This window comes from Solenopsis invicta, chromosome 7, assembly GCF_016802725.1.
Source record: "Solenopsis invicta isolate M01_SB chromosome 7, UNIL_Sinv_3.0, whole genome shotgun sequence".
In the NCBI taxonomy this organism is placed as follows: Eukaryota; Metazoa; Arthropoda; class Insecta; order Hymenoptera; family Formicidae; genus Solenopsis; species Solenopsis invicta.
The window spans coordinates 13,235,199-13,253,019 of NC_052670.1; the positions used below are offsets into that span (position 1 = coordinate 13,235,199).

Consider the following 17,821-nt stretch of genomic DNA (forward strand, 5'->3'; position numbering starts at 1 on the left):
GAAGGCTAAGGATCGAGAAGGAAAATCCAAAATATTTGAGCTCCAAATTATAATCGTTTTATAACATGTGAAATAATATCAACCATATTTAAAATATAAGTATTTCAAATAATGTTTTATGTAGCACTTTGTCAATGTTAAATATTTATTAATTGTTCTTATCATTATGTTTATTATATACAATTCTATGATACATATTATTCACGTCGGGCAAGCAAAACCGATATATAACCACCTGATGTTTTTAATAACTGAAATAAAAATAAATTGTTTTAAGAATTGTATCACATCACTTAATATTTTTGACGAAAATATATATTATAAATATTAAATCTCAATTCTTTCTTTAAAGAAACAAATGTTATTTAAAAAGTTTTTGTAATTAAATGTTTACTTACGCTGCAAAAAGCATTCATAGTTAAAGGAAAGATTTTCCCAACAGTTACGTAAAGTGGTTTGTTTGCACGAGATATTAATAAAATTAAATTTCTGGCTTGTTTTGGTTCTAATTTATACCAACGATATTCACACGCAGCTTGATAAACACCTTCACACTATAATAATATACATTTATCAGATTTTGCAAAAACGTTTAATATGAATTTATTAATCTTAAATAATTAATTACTGTATTTTACAAGACTTTATGGGTAATAGGACATGAAATGTCAATTAAAATGTACGTGTCTCTTTAAAAAAATATTTTAAGTAATGTCTATAAGCCATTGTCTTAATTTTTACTTTTACAAAGTATAATAAATAGTGTTAGATTTTATTTTTTAAAAATTAACATTATATTCAATTGCAAGTCCACGGGTATCTGTTTAATTTTCATGTTATGATTATTTTAATACAATAGCATATAAACGCAATATATATATATATATATATATATATATATTATTTGTTACATGTGAAATTATAAATCAAATAAATAAGTAGTGATGCATATCTATGAAAGAACTATACGTGTTGTTAAGGTCTATTTATACTTTAAATGTTTTTAATTACTAAATGTTAAGTTTCATCAATTTTCATATATAATTCTTATCTTTATTATTATAGATATAATTTTTATTATAGATATAAACAGGTATTATTATAATACTGAAATTGCATTATGTGATCCATAATTAGACTCTGAACTAAATATTAATTAGAATTTCAGTGTTTACATTACAATACAAACGCAAATTATTTTTATTATACTGAGAAAATGTGGTAATTATATATTTAGTTTAGGAGGTCACTTTCCAATAGTTTTGATCTTAACATAATGGGTTGCCTGAAAAGTTTCCGACCTCAACATGAAGGCAGCACTCATCAACAAAAGTTGGAGAATGTGTTTTTGCGAGCTTTAAAAGATACTCATCAAAACTTCAGTCATTTTGGACGCGTAATTGTTGTTTGACAATCGTTTGAGTTAGTCGATGTGAGTGTTTTTGTGAAAATGGAAAAAATCGAATATCAAGTTGTCATTAAATATTGAACATCGCTCAAATTCACCAAAAGATGCTACACCACCGTCGAATTAACACTTCTCGCAGCGATGCTCCCATTTTTCAACCCGTTTAATGACAGCTCGATACTCGATTTTTTCCATTTTCACAAAAAACATTCACATCGACTCGCTCAAACGATTGTCAAACAACAATTGCGCGTCCAAAATGGTTGAAATTCTGGTGAGTATCTTTCAAAGCATGCGCAAACACATTCCCTAATTTTTGTTGACGAGTGTTGCTTTTTTCATGTTGAGGTCGGAAACTTTTTAGACAACCTTCGTATGTCGTCAAGGTCATGACCCTGAGTATCCTTTAGGAGATTTTAATCGTCGCTTATTGTTCGCGATTGATCATTAATATTAACCACATTCCTAGTCTAAAATGGCGATCTGGTCAATTGAAACATGGTCAATCGCAACAAAATTCGGATTTTATTAGGATTAGGTTATACCGTTCAGGGGGTCGATCACGTAACTTTTTCCTTAAGGTGGAAAGGTGAAAAGTGAAATTTCTAACCATTAGCTTTAATGGCTAGAAATTTTACTTTTTACCTTTCCACCTCAGGGAAAAAGTTACGTGATCGACCCTCAGATGTACTTTTTATTCTCCCATAGTGAGAGCAGAGACCCTCCATGACTACAATACTTCACAATACAAAATGAGGTTTATCCCCTCTCTGCTTACGGAGCAAAATAAAATTTATAATTATTCTGTTCTATAATACAGGGGTTTTTCGATTTTCCACGCGATGCGAGGTCTACCCCATTCTTCTCTGTTTCGTCCTTTTTCCTTTAGCCTCCAGGTAAACCTTGCTTCACTAAGAACTTCACATTTATATTGTCAACTGTACTTGTTAATAACTTTTTAATGAACAACGAATGACGTCTAAAATCTCCTGAAGTTCTTGATCAAGGTCATCATCTTAACAATATATATCAAGGTCAAGGTCATTGGAAGGTGTTTCTCTAAACTATATAATTATCCTGCGATCGTAAAAATTAGGATGTATATCATGTACAGTAATTATTTTTTAATTAACAACAAACTATATTATATATTATTAATTTTTTGCAGCAATACTTATATGAACTTAATAAAATAATAACAACTTACTTGCGTTATTAGACATTCTCCAACTACACAATATAAGCACATATGTGCGAAAATGTTCACCAAAACTGTTACAAGAAATGATAGTCTTACGAAAGACAAATGACGTCCATCGGTGATAATCTAAATTATTAATTACTATAATGAAAAGACTAGAAGAACATTAAATATAAATATATAACTATATGAGCAGTTAATAAATATATTAACAATGTATAAATATATTAGCAGTGTAATACAAAATTTTAGGTTTATGCATTTGTATGTATTCATTATTAATTATTTGTGCACATATTCAGGTGACATTAAAAATATTCCGTATGTATATAATATATATACATATACATATTTATATACACACACACACACACACACACACACACCTACGCACGCACACACATATACAGGTTATTTGGTAATAATCGCATCATTTCTTATGGGCAACTGTAAAGGATTAATCTGACAATTAATGTGAAATTAATTACGAAAGATTCTCAAATTAGTGTGTGTCCGTGCAATTTGCTGAGATCGTTTTGTGGTTATTACTAAGACAGAACGCATACGCACGTTGGTTCACGAATCTTTATTAATTAATTTCTTACTAAATATTAAGAAAACTTTAAAGGACTTTTTATTCAGTTTACCTTGCTCTATCTGCCCACGAGAGAAAATCGATTATTATCGGACATCCTGTACATTAAATGTAAAATTGTTTTGTAAATAACGTTATGAATACTTGTGTGAAACCTATTTAACCAATTTCAAAAATAGTATAAATATAAATAATATTTGATTGTTAAATAACATTATCGAAACTGACAAATTTTTATTGTGAGACTATGAAGGAAAAAAATTTGTTTATTAACTTACAGTAACTAGTAAAAATCCATATAGACAAAATAATGTACCAAAGTAGAGGAATAATCCAAGAAGCATCAAAGTAAATGTACTTTCAATAATTTTAACACATCTATAATAAACATTTTTATTAAAAATTATACTAAACAAGAATTATGTTACAATAATTGTATCTATTACTAGTCATGCCTGAAAAATAATAAGTATATTTTTTTTAATTTATTTTAATGTATTTTGGAAGTTTTATAACTTTTCTGGAAGTATATATTTATTGGTTGAAGGATTTCCTACAAAAACTAAACAAGTTACATATTTTGTAAAAAGACTGACGACAATACCAAATCATTCTCTATGTAGTAATGTTTCATCGTGAATAATTCTCTTCCAACAAAAATCATAACGAAAACGAGAAATATATGTATAAATGTAGAAAGATAATAATTATTAAATTTTTTCTAAAACCAAGCAAGTTCAAAGGCTTTTTATTTTTCTCTTTTAAATAAAAGATACTAATCAAAGCCTAAAACTTTATTATAGTTAGTATATGTCAAGAATTTATTATATTTAAACGAAGAGAAATATAAAAGAATAATTTTGTTAAAACGTAGTAAGAAAATTTTGTAAATTAATAGTTAAAAATTTACTGCTTTAGATTTTAATTAATATCTTTTTCTTCACCTTTATCATCATTAGTATTAATAAAAGATGAATGTAAAACATTACGAAATAAATAGGTAATGAATATTAAATAATATAAAATTCTCTCAAGAATCAAACAAATCTAGAGATTGTTATCTTTTTCCTCTTTTAAAAAGCTCCTCAAAATATTAATTAATGCTTTCCACTTCTTCTTATACTTATTATTTGTTTGGAGAAAAATTATTGTATTTGTAGTGTTTGAAGATTTTGTACTATTTTTTTATTTCTTGAAAATTTAACTTTTTTAATTTGTTTGATTTTAGTAGAAAAATTCTTCAATTATATTGCATAACTTTACTCGATTACTTATTTGCCATTACATGAAATAATTGACATAATTATATAAAATAGTGGATGTTCATCGAAATAATGAATGCGTATTATGTACAAAACCTGATAAGGCGTACATGATCCATTATAACATCCGCTAAGACATGATTAAAATTTGGATTTTTTTCAGAATTCATCGTTAACCGGCCCTTAAGGGTCTCCAGTTGGCCGCAGACATGAAAAATCAACAATCCAAAGAAGCTGTCAATCGCCGTATAACCCATGGCAGATACCATAAGAGTAACGCCTTGTGCGACAAACGTGAGCTCGAAGTACGGACTCGCATCTGTGTCGTAGAAGTAATATGTCTGTAGGGGCAACGGTTTGCCCGGATCGGTCACATTCGTGATATATCGCATGGTAATCCCAAAACACGGAAGGATAAATAATAAAATAAATGATGCAAACATTATGACGAATCCGCAAATTATGATCATACGAGGGATCCGCGCACATCTTATCATGATCTTCCGTTCTTTGATGGACTTCTGTCTCAGCCAATCTTTAGCGATCATGTACAAGAGCGGTGCGAGCGCTTAAAAAATAGATTATTACGAACAAAGTAAGAAAGTGATTAATTATAATAAGTATTACACCATGACATTTTTAAAGACATAAAAGTTAATAGTTTTAAAACAAACATAATTTCCAAGGAGAAATAATAAATTGGATAGACGTCGATTAAACATTGATGGCATCTGTAATGTCTATTATTTGTTATATTTCTCCCTGGATTTAAAAAATTGTAAGTTAATAGAAAATATTGTTAAATGTATATTATAATGCATTGCTTTATAAACAATATATAAAAAATTATAATTGAGTAAAAATTATTACATTAAAGCATGTAGTTTAAAGTTAATTAAAGCTTTTCAAGTAACTTTTTATATACTCGTAAACTTTGCAATAAATTTGCTCTGAATAATTTATTAATATAAATAATTACACAACTTGCTGTTGCTTACTTTTTAATAATACTACATTATTTTTAAAGATTTATTATAACAGTATTATCATAGCAATAATTTATATTATTTTTAAGGGACAACTACTTTTCCATGCCAAATTTATGATATAAGGAAGATTTATTCACCAGCTTTTTTGCTCCACATGATGATAAGCTTCATTATCATCGACACCATAGGTAAAGTGAATTGTAAATTGTCCGCCACCGACATCAAATCGCCCCAAACTCTTATCAAAGAGTGTATGCAAGGAATCACACAAACAAAGGCTACCATAATTATCAGCAAAAATACTCGTATGTTAGCCGTTAATTTTTCTCGCGTTGTTTCCTTCATTTTTGGCCAAAGACCGATAAATTCCAAGCTATAGCGATTCAATTCTATTGCCCATTCAAAATCTAGCTACCAAAATGTTAAGTTATTAATTGGATCGTTTCAAAATTATTTTTATAATTTCAAAAGAACATAACTATTTTAAATAGTATATCTTAATTAGAAAAATATTTTAAAATTAATATTTTTTACTATATATTAATATTTTTTACTATATATTTATTACTATATATATGTATATGTATATACAATATTATTTAAATTATACCGCTAATTATATCACTTTTACTTTTAATATTTCAATTTCACCTGCTTTATTTTTTTTATGTAAACACATAATATACATATTAATATATAGCAAAATAATATACCTTTTATCATAATTTAATAAACAAAATTATTACATTATATATTAGGTGTTACACCTAGTTAATTTTGAGGATTTTTTTGGTTTAAAAATGCATTTATTAAAAATAATGTTCCATTATATTACAATCCTAATATTTTCTTTCACTTGGTACAATCTGTATTCCCATCTTCTTGGTAATAAGTGGATTTCATAATAAAAAGATATGTTTTTTAAAGCAATCCATACATTGATCCATTTTTTTTTATTTTCTCAAGATTTTAAAAGTGTGTATCTTCAAAATCATGCTGCATCGATCGAAACAAGTAACAAGTAATCTGATGAAACAATGTCTGGGAGAATATACGAGGTGAGATAAGACCATCTAAGATCCAGTAATTTTTTTTTATGCACAGTTAGAAAATTCAATATAAAAATTACATTATTTTTACATTATTATTTGTGTTATTTTAACACTAAGAAATTTTGAATATCAATTTAACACAAAATATTCAAATAATATGTTTACATTATAAATTAATATTTGAATATGTTAAAACTTCAACACGAATAACAAGGATCAGTTTTAACAAGGATTAGTTTTAATATGAATATAAAATGTTTTCTATTGTGTGGCATGTGGTTTAGCATTGTCGTGCAAAAAACAAATCACCCAGTCTTTTGTTTAGTATTTACGATCGTTTATTGTCCAATATTGATGTAATTTGTTTACGAACTGTTAATTGTTATGAATAGCGATCAGCTGAAACGGGTTTATTTGTTCGTAGCAGCTCATAGTCTACAACATCTTCATAATCCCAAATAAATAAATGAAATGAGGTCATAAGACTTCTATCTTTTAACACATTACACATTGGTAAAAGTAATTTCTTAAAGACGTCTCTTAAATATCTTAAAGATATCTTATGATTAAAATTTTATGTTGTCAAGGTTGTTTCCATGAATATTGCGTTTTATCATTGATATTGATGATCACCTTGGATCTACAATTTTTTTTCATTTAAGATTATTATAATAGATTTACTTTTCATTTCCAGTCACAACTTGATACAAAAATTGCTTCTTATTATGTCTTGAAAGCAGCGAAACGCAAGTGTTTTAACAATTTTGGACGGTTAACTCTGACTATTTGTACGACACCAATTTTTCTCCCTTTTGGATCTTTTCCATGGCTTTTAAACGCTTGGAAACAGCATTTAGTTATCCAATAAACTTGCTAGTTTTCTTTTAGTTGGGTTTTGAATCAAAATTGCCTACAATTTTTCAGCTTCAAACTTTTTCAGCTGTCCTGGGTGTTCCTTGTATTCCAAATCAAAATCATCACTTTTGAATCGTCTAAATCAGTATTCGCATGTTTTAATGAATGGAAGAATCGGAATAAGTTTCAATGATGGTTTGGTGAAACAATTTGAAGCTTCAACAACCGTTTTCTTTTGATAAAAAAAAAAGTAATAAGTGTTGAAAATGTTTATCAATGTTTATCAATGCTGATCCATTTTTACGCATTATAAACAATAAGTTTTTATAACAATAATTTTATAACTGTTAAGTTATGTGCAGAAATGTTAAAGCATACAACAAAAGTCATCAAACAACTATTTACTATTATTCATCACTAACGTTATCTGAATGTCAGGCCTCAAAATTAAATGTAACACCTAATAAATCGTAAAATTTGTAAGATCATCAAGCAAACGTTTCCAGGTGAGAATTAGAAACAATAATGAACCTGCGTCTCCCGAATGTCTAGTATCCATAACGAAGGTCGGCAACGTACTATTTTCCCCTTCATAAAAAAAAATATTTTTATCCCCACCAACCAGCTATCATCTTGCATACTCGTGACATGATGTATTCACGTATTAAACATAGGGTCTATAGAATAATCGATGTATCATAAATATTACACATTTCGATAAGTGCAATGCTATTTATGATTAATACGTAAGAGTATCCCTCGATATTCAGTGAAGAAAAGTTGATCCCAGAAGACAATGGCTCGAAGTTTTTGCATACTCGACGAAAGAAAAGGGAACGACGGCAGCTGAGAAAAAAATGAAAATAATATTGCGTTCATGGATTGATATATTATTAATGTATTCTTGTAGAAACTTTCTTTTTATCGCAATGTAACAAGTCTTAAAGAGGTTCATTTGTGGACAACATGTGGGTACGCGAAAGATCTCTCTCTTCACTAAGAAACGAAAAAATACAATATATATCAATTTTACTAATAATAAAAAATAAAAATTTTATAACAATCAAAATGCCTAATAATCGGTTTTGTATAACTAGATCTTAGTGCTAATATTTATTGTGTGATTTTATATACCTTTTCAAATTCACGAAACTGCGCGCTGAAATTAATTTTCGATCTTAAAATACAGTTCTAATTGTAAGTTGAACAAAAATTAGTAATATCAAAATTTTTATAATTATTCATCAAAACCAAAAGTTCTACATTTTCAGACCTAGAAGATGAAAAATTATTCATAAAGAATGTAAGTACCTTTCTTTAGTATACTCTTCTTACAAAACATTTATAGAAAACAATTTCTTTACATTTTTATCTTCTATTAAAAATAATTAAAACTTTATTTTTATTTATATAATATATGTATTATGCGATTTATTTTAAAGAAAATTTTTAACAATATAATGAAAATAACTTTGATCACGTTATTTAAAGTCAAAAGTCATCTGAACATGTGCTTAATTAATTGAGAATTAAACCGTAAAGTCGATCAAATAGCCCACAGTTATAACCATATCGAGACTTTAATGGTATAGGTCAATTGCCCGAGGTCATCTGTTAATTTCGCGTTTCATACTTTTCTTTGCAGTTATCTATAAAAAAAAGAACTTCTTACATATTTTCGCTATATACATTTGTTTCTACAAGTTATCCGACAGTTTGATACATTTTGCAAACATAAAATAAAGGCAAAATAATATGGAACATATAAAAACATATTTTTTTAAAGAAAACGTTGCTTCAAGTGGTAACGATTGCAACTAGTTGCAATTGTTGCAAAACATGCTATAATAAATAAACTGTGTACAGCACAGCTTTCTTTTATATAAATATTCATTCTTATTGCTTCTGAACTATCACAACATTGTCTTACTCGTGTTTCTAAAAGCTGAAAGTAAACTATTCTATCTAAAAAAACAAATAACAATTCGAAAATGGCTACAACGAGCTTCTGAGAGCGTGATCTGATTTTAGTTTATTTATTTATAAACAAATATTTACCGTGAGTAAATATTTTCATTGAAACTATTCAAACAAATATTTATTAAAATTTAGTAATTTTTTTTTTCAGTGTGGAAAATTGTAACATTGTTACAAAATTATTAAAAAAAATTAGTAAAAAAGTAATTATAACGACTACCGACGTTATTTATTGTAACTCGTTATATACCTCCATGAAAAAAACAAATGAGCTTTAAAAAAAATTTATTTCCGTTTTTATAAAATATTATTATTTAAAAACAATAAGAATAACTTTTTTAATGCGTGTTCTTTATTGCTTTACTCATTCCTTATTTTTAATTGTTTAATTAAATCTATTTGTAATTATTAACACTTTGTTTTGAAAAAGACAGAAACTTGCGTTTTAAGTCCTCTTACTTGAATCGCATCGAGAGATGCGAATTCTCGGCGCGAATTCACCGAGCTGGAACATCGCGCGTTTGATCGATGGATTTCCGCGCGATCGCTCCTTTTTCACGATCGCGATCTCTCGCGATCACTTTCTCTCGCATTCTATCCCGCTCCCGCTTCCGGCGCGTCACCGATCGGCCATCGTTTTCGCGCTCGCTCGCGCAGGTGCCGCGTTTACCTTGCGCGCGCGCGCGCGCGCGCGTGCGCCGCGACGCATTCACGTTTCAGCAAATTGTCATGAACTAAATGCCACGAAAGATTCCTAAGCACGCCGCGCGGGGCGCCGGTGCTGCGAGTGCGACCTGTCGAGGCGGATGAATGGCGTATTTATGTGTTTTAACGCGCGACATCGCCTATGTTCCGGCACCATCGCGGCACGCGTCCACACCACGAGCTGCCCCTGAGCTGTCCGAAGAGCACGTCCTCGCGCGTTTCGTTAATTTCGATCCGGCTGGTCCCGGTGGAGCCGCGTCGCAGACGTATCGTCACTGGGTAGGCGTTGCTGTCACTCTGCTTTCCTCACCCCGCGCTGTTTTCACCAATTTTCATGCAACACTCGTGCCTCGTACGCCCGATTTCTGCCACGCCAGTTTAAATCGCAAATCTTTGACTCGATGGAACACATCTGCGGCGTGCGTGGACGACCGCGGTGGAGAGATTAGGCGTGTACGAATATATATATATATATACACACACACACACCTCTGACAGGCAGACCCGCGTGTTCCTGTCGATGATGGGAGAATCATTATGTTGAATGATTTTGTTAGCGAAATTATTCACCCGCACGCCTTATACACATCATTCTAATGATCACTGTTTTGAATGCAGGGACAATGTTTACTAAGAAGAAAAAGAAACCGCAAATCTCCACGCCTACCAATTTCGAACATAGGGTGCATACCGGATTTGACAAACGTGAGGGCAAATTTGTCGGACTGCCGCTGCAATGGGCTTCCATAGTTGGGAACAACCAGATTTTAAAGTCGACCAACAGACCACTGCCCTTGGTCGATCCAAGCGAGATCACACCTACCGAGATCCTTGACTTAAAGACCATCGTAAGAGGTCACAACGATCCTAGGATAAGTAGACCACTTGCTACCGACAAGGCTGTGGAGAATGGTCTGCCTAAGACCAGCACAGTTGCCCGTTCCAATTCTCTACGTTCTTCGAGTCCACCACGACTCAGGAGAGATTACAGGTACTGAGTTCTAACTTGGTCTTCAGTTTTACTTATAACATCTCATAAAACATGTAAGACATTCATACATAAAATGATCTAAACATATATATCCTGATGAATATGACAAAATGTTTTTTACTAAAAATTGACATTTTGCATATGACATTATATCAATACTATTCAGGATTTATAGATTGGACTTGAAATTGAAATGTATTGTTTATGTTTATTACTGTTCTTACTTTTTACTTTATGATTGAGTTTTTTTCTAGATAAGTTCCAATGTACACTGTCAGTACTGAAAATCTATAATTTATGTTACATATACTATAAATTTTCAGTACTGACAGTAAATTTCAAAACATAGCCTTCGTATCAAGCAACACTTGGACTAGGAAACAAAACTAGTCTGAGATCATTAAAAATTTTTGAAGTGCATCAGTCGTAATCTCATGATGCAGAAAACTATTGAATTGTAATAAATTCATTCATTGGTATCAAAATTATATATACATATTTAACATATGTATAAAATTATATTTTTATACATATTACACATATTATACATATATTAATGTACATTTATAATTATTTGTATTAAAAATAATAAAATTTTATAATATTAATAATAATACACTTTTAAATAATGATATATGTCAACAATTTTAATGATCTGTAACTAGTTTTGTCTTTAAGAACAAGTGTCATTTGTTATGAAAAAACCACTATGAAATAAAAAGTAGATATGGCAATAGACATGAACATTGAAGCATTTCAATTTTAAACTTAGAGCTACTACAAAAACTTGCTACAAATCCTATAACAAGTTTTTGTAGTAACTTTTAATGATAGTGTTAGTATTGTTACATTATCGTTTTCTTATATACAATATCTGCACAACGACAGTATAACAATACTGTCGTTGCACAAATACTGATACTGTTGTTAAGAATTACAGAATTTCGATACTAAGCAGTACTGATCTATATGATAATCTAACAAAACAAACTGTCTATAATTAACTATGATATTGCAGACATAAAGAAAATAGCGCATAAACATTCTATAGTGCAATATAAATCTAGTTGTAAATGACTATAAAATATTGTAAAGTGTAATTGTAAGTTTATCAATGTAAATTAACTTTAATCTCGGTTTTTTTTAGAACTAGAAAAAAAGTTAAAAGAAAATTAAATCAAAATTAAAGTTATTATTAGCCAACAGTATTGGCTAAAAATGAATACACAATTACAATTTACAATCATAACTACGTTTACGCTATTGTAGATAAGGCGCAAGACTTAAAGATCATATGGAAAGAAATAAAAAATAGTTATTAAAAAATAGAAATAGTCAGACAGTAGGGCATTCAGCCATGCACACAGCAAAAAAGCAATTTATTAAAGGGAGAAATATATTGCAACTACTTTTTCTAAATATATATTATGAAACTATTCAGAATTCCAATGAAATTTGTTTAATTATATCAGATTTTTATTATTTTCTTTAGAAAACGAAATACTGATCACAATCCATTTAAAACAATTCCATAATATGCGCCCTGATCTTTATTATCAAAGCATTACTAACATTGGGCATGCGGAGTCTATTTTTCACTATGTCTATGATTGATATAAATAAATCGAGCAACTTTAAATTTATCACAGATATTCCTTTGTTATTTATTCATTGAAACATTTCGATATTAATGATAATATTTTTTATTTTCTTTTTTTGCAGGCATAATCTTCCACCATCCGTCCCCGAAGGCCAAGAGATACCTTCAAACATCAATCAAGGCTTTACAAACTTTGGCAAGCCACACAACTTCATCGATAAACTAAGGCAAAATTCCCCGAGTGTTGGCAGTGGATTAAACTCCAGCATGCAAAACATGATCCCAAATCTTCAAAATCTCAATCCTAATATGCAATCTTCGCCAAATTTAACTCACTCGGGCTCAAATGTACCAAATCTATCCTTAAATTTCCAAAACTTAAGTCCTATTGTAAATTCACAAGCTTCAGTACAAAATTCAAATACGTCGCAACTTCTTGATACCGAATTTCACAGACTAAATTCGCAAATGGCCGTGACGTCAGGACAATATAATGGCAATGTACAGGTAATTAACTTTGCAATGTCAATATTTGTTCTATTTCAAGATAAATAATATACAGGGTGTCCGGTATAATCATATCTCCTTTCGTGGCCAAATAAAGCTAGTTAAAGAGACAAAGAAGTCCTGTCATTTAAACTTCGAAATAATTAATAAAAAGATTGATCAATCAGAGCATGCGTCCATACGTTTTCGGCAATAAGAAACATTCCAGCATTTACACGCGTTCTCAATTGATAGAAATTTGAGCTGTTGAGTGTACACTGCATGGATGTACATTGACTTAGGGAAATTAATTATTGAGAAATTCACAAAATAATAAAGAATTTTTTTGTTCAGTTTATTTTACTTTATACAGTTTAACTTGGTTTACTTGCCAATGAGAGATGATGCAGTGATTATCGAACACCCTATATGCATGAAGAATTTAGATTTTATTAACTTAATAACTATATAATTTGAAAACATATATTTTTATAACATCGCATTTACATTAATGTAGTAATATAATTTTGCTTCTTATTTATCTATTTAATTTTTATTAATTTAACAAGTTTACATATGTTAAGATTAATTCCAATTTATGCAAAAAAGAACAATAGTTAATGTATTTGATCAAAATGCAAAAACCAAAATATTAATTTCTATTATATAGTAAGAAAGACAGAATATATTCTTAAATACAATAATTGTACAAAATACAATTGTTATTTGATTTATAGGGTTCAACTATGGAGGCATCAAGGGAACATCAAGTTGGCCAAAATGTTTTATTACACAAGCTACAGCCAAAAATTTCGCCAGTGGGTTCAATAGCCTCGCAACGACCTCTGAGTCAATTGAGTTCACATAATATTAATAAATATCCTCAGGCATATGTATCTGAAAATTCATCTAATCTTCAATCGCATTTGAAGAAACCAATGGAAACTTCTCAATCAATGCATAATTTATCAAAACCAAGTTTACCATCTGGAATGTCAGGAACCAGTTCTACTCCAGATCAAAATCAAAATATGAAAAGTGCCGTCTCCTCAGGGAATTTAGCTGTTGGTGCAAGTTCAAACAATACCAATAAACAAACGGAGCAGAGACTTACACATGAACAGTTCCGGGCTGCTTTACAAATGGTGGTATGTAAAATTGATATTACACATTTATTTATTACACAGTATATTACAATTAATCGTAACATTTTTATTTTAAAAATATTATCTTCAAAACAAGTGTCTTTATTTTTGTAAATACATTTCATAGATGAACAATTTTAATTTGATAAACAAGTTTGTATATTATTACTATTATGGATTTCAATAAAAATTAGAATAAATAAATTTTGCAATCTAAAATTTTAACTTTTATAATATAATATTTATACATTCTGTCTAAATATTTAGGTAAGCCAAGGTGATCCAAGAGAAAATTTGGAGAATTTCTTAAAAATTGGTGAAGGTAGCACGGGAACTGTATGTATAGCTACAGATAAGAGTACAAACCGTCAAGTTGCAGTTAAGAAGATGGATTTAAGGAAACAGCAAAGGCGTGAATTGCTTTTTAATGAAGTCGTTATTATGAGGGACTATCATCATCCAAATATAGTCGAAATGTATAATAGTTTCTTGGTGGACGATGAATTATGGGTAGTTATGGAGTATCTAGAGGGAGGTGCACTAACTGATATCGTAACACATTCAAGAATGGATGAAAGTCAGATAGCTACAGTGTGTTCTCAGTGTCTTAAACCACTGGCATATTTACACTCGCAAGGTGTTATACACAGGGATATTAAGTCTGATTCAATATTACTTACGGCGGACGGCAGAGTAAAACTGTCAGATTTTGGTTTCTGTGCTCAAGTCTCTCAAGAATTACCAAAGCGAAAGTCTCTCGTCGGAACCCCATACTGGATGAGTCCCGAAGTTATTTCAAGGTATTTTATATTATGTTTTTCTTTTTAATACAATTAATGCAAATTTTATGTTTTATTCAAGTAATTATAGAGAACAATAAATTACGGATGCAACAAGAATGATATATAAAATATTAGAATTTTTTTTTATTTATTTTTTTAATTTTCCATAACATTTTGTATTCCTCTTTTAAGATTTTGGAATAAGATATATTTTACATTTCTATTAATGTGTTTATTAAAGTATAATTAATACTTTAAATATTGCGATTTGTTCAGTTTTTTTGCTAAATATAAATACATTAAAATGCCACTAAAATAATTTTTTATCTGCAATGACAGGTTGCCATACGGACCTGAAGTGGATATCTGGTCATTAGGAATAATGATCATTGAAATGATCGACGGTGAGCCACCATTTTTCAATGAGCCACCTCTACAAGCTATGAGACGTATCAGGGATATGCCCCCACCAAAATTAAAGAATTTTCATAGAGTAAGTTTAACATTTTATTTTTTATTACATATTTTTTTGAAATTGTTTTTTAATTAGTTTTATTTATTATTTAACATTAAATTTATTATTTAGCATTAAATATTCGACTTATCGTATCAATATACAATTGTCTGTTCCACATTCAAAAAATGAACAATATATTTGCTTTATTCAGGTTAGTCCACGTCTTCAAGGTTTCCTTGAACGAATGCTCGTGCGTGATCCAGCGCAACGAGCTACAGCAGCTGAGTTATTACAACATCCATTCCTTAGGCAGGCTCAAAGTCCCAGTATTTTGATTCCATTAATGAGAGGCGCCAGACACACAAATTGTTGACGAGGTTACACTTTCGTAAGCTAGAATGTTAGTCAAGGCAGGTATTTCATTTCCAGAATAATCCTCGACAATATCGTATTGAACTACTTATTTACTAAGGGCAGCTTTTGGCAATTTATGAGTTATTTTAGAAATTCTGCCATTTTGTCTTTTATGCAGAAGATTTCAAAGTTTTTTGTTTTTCTTGTGTTAGATACGATCGATTGAGAGATAGTGATCTAGTTTACACCGAACACTTGATACGCATACTAACAAAAGTAGTATATTTGCATCATATTATTTGATACGCTCAGGTAAAACGCTCGCGGATTATTTTTGTGCGCTTCTGATAGTCTGTTCTGAATCACGAGTATCAGGCCATTTTGATAAACATATCAAAAGATCTTGCTCACTATAAACACTTGGTTCGTATTAAAAAAATCCGTTTGGGGCTTTAAACGCGTGTTTGTCCATTATTGAAAATATTTTTGAAATCGTCGATTGCATCACAATCAGCAATTATATGAATTCCTAATTTTGACTTTTGAGTGTCAATTTTGTGTTTTTGCATTAAACAGTTGACTTTTGAGAGATGGAGATAATGACTCCAGTTCAGGAGGTTTAGGGGTGGGTGTCAAATTCACTAAGAAAAAGAAGGTTCATGTTAAATCCGTCATTTGCTGTACTAATACCTATTTCCACCAACACAGATTAACTTTGATCTTAATTTAACTTACTTTTTATCTTTCTTTAGTTCTAAGAATTGGAAAAAGATAAAAAGTAAGTTAAACTGAGATCAAAGTTAATCTACTTTAGTGGAAATGGGCATAAGTTGGATTCATTGATTGATTGCATATGAAGTTCAGTTCAGGATCGTGTTAAAGTTAGAAGATTTATATCTCAAAAGCAGAAATGTTATGCAAAAACGGTGCGAATTGGACAGATGGTGAATTCGCGTATGCAAACGTATGCTTAACCATAAATCGTCCGACATTTACATATAACTGCACTCTAAAATCAACAAGGAATTTGTCTGGATTAAAAACCTAACCTGATCTATTTTGAGATGGATTGGTGCGGAAATAGATATAATTATATTATAAACAAGAAGAATTGGTCCACATTGAAGTGTATTTATAACTACATTAGAAAGATCGGAAGATTTATTTAAAAAATGAGAGATTCTACATAAAGAGAATAGGAAGTCTGTCTTATTTCGTCTGGAAAGGCGACGGAAGGCACTCTATCTTCCACCCCGAAATAATAATTAAAAAAAAAAGATGGATTGGTGTATATAGGGATGTATTTCATGTATCAAATGCTTAGTCCATACCAACTTAATGCGCGGACCAACCGATTTAACAGTGTAAACTAGGTCAATGACAATATTCACACGTATCAATTTGGAATATTATACAATATATTGACGCTTCAGAATTTTTGTATTCAAAAAGTATAAAGTAATTTCTGAATAACTTTCTGAAGTCAAAGACAATATGTTATTCTATTAATTATTATTTTTTCCATAACTTCAAGTTGTAATATTTGTATATAAACGAATCCTTTCGATCGTGTCTATACGTATATAATATATGAAATTATAAGTATAATTTTTAAAAAATGTTTAAATAATGATTCAATTGTTATTCAAATCTTACATTCCAATCAGGACTGAATTGTACATTCCAGAATATTATTTTACTATTTTGTATTATTTTAGTAATTTGACAAGTCTGCATTTATAGAAAATAATATTAAACATCATTCCTCGATTATTGGCACTGCCAATGTTCACAATAATAAGATCAAACATTACTTTAATGTTATAACAGAGAATTCTAATTTTGAAGTATTTATAAAATACAATTTCACCCAAGTGCCTTTATAGTTAGCACTAAAACGCAACTAAACTCATTATTATAAAACACAGTCTATTAGTAGTAATGGGCTTTAAACATATTGAA

The 17,821-nt window shown here is 29.9% G+C and overlaps 2 protein-coding genes across 7 annotated transcripts; one reads left to right on the top strand and one right to left on the bottom strand.

Annotated features, from left to right (window-relative positions):
• Positions 1-131: 131 nt before the first annotated feature.
• LOC113004699 (odorant receptor Or2) lies at positions 132-8,668 on the bottom strand. Its single transcript, XM_026138857.2, has 7 exons — positions 7,894-8,668; positions 5,593-5,862; positions 4,563-5,034; positions 3,483-3,582; positions 2,616-2,735; positions 399-554; positions 132-251 (listed from the first exon to the last, which is right to left on the bottom strand). The coding sequence occupies exons 1-7, from the start codon at positions 7,919-7,921 to the stop codon at positions 198-200; spliced, it is 1,200 nt and encodes a 399-aa protein (XP_025994642.2). The 5' UTR covers positions 7,922-8,668; the 3' UTR covers positions 132-197.
• On the top strand, positions 4,923-17,471 carry LOC105193946 (serine/threonine-protein kinase PAK mbt). Of its 6 annotated transcripts, XM_039451817.1 has the most exons (10): positions 4,936-5,061; positions 5,153-5,244; positions 5,542-5,643; positions 6,422-6,513; positions 10,663-11,035; positions 12,758-13,142; positions 13,859-14,269; positions 14,534-15,066; positions 15,388-15,541; positions 15,717-17,471. In XM_039451817.1, the coding sequence occupies exons 5-10, from the start codon at positions 10,668-10,670 to the stop codon at positions 15,876-15,878; spliced, it is 2,013 nt and encodes a 670-aa protein (XP_039307751.1). In that variant the 5' UTR covers positions 4,936-5,061; positions 5,153-5,244; positions 5,542-5,643; positions 6,422-6,513; positions 10,663-10,667; the 3' UTR covers positions 15,879-17,471. The 6 variants fall into 6 exon arrangements, with proteins under 6 accessions (XP_039307750.1, XP_039307753.1, XP_039307751.1 ...); XM_039451819.1 differs by lacking the exon at positions 6,422-6,513 and having other exon boundaries at positions 4,929-5,061; XM_039451816.1 differs by lacking the exons at positions 5,153-5,244; positions 6,422-6,513 and having other exon boundaries at positions 4,923-5,061.
• Positions 17,472-17,821: the final 350 nt, after the last annotated feature.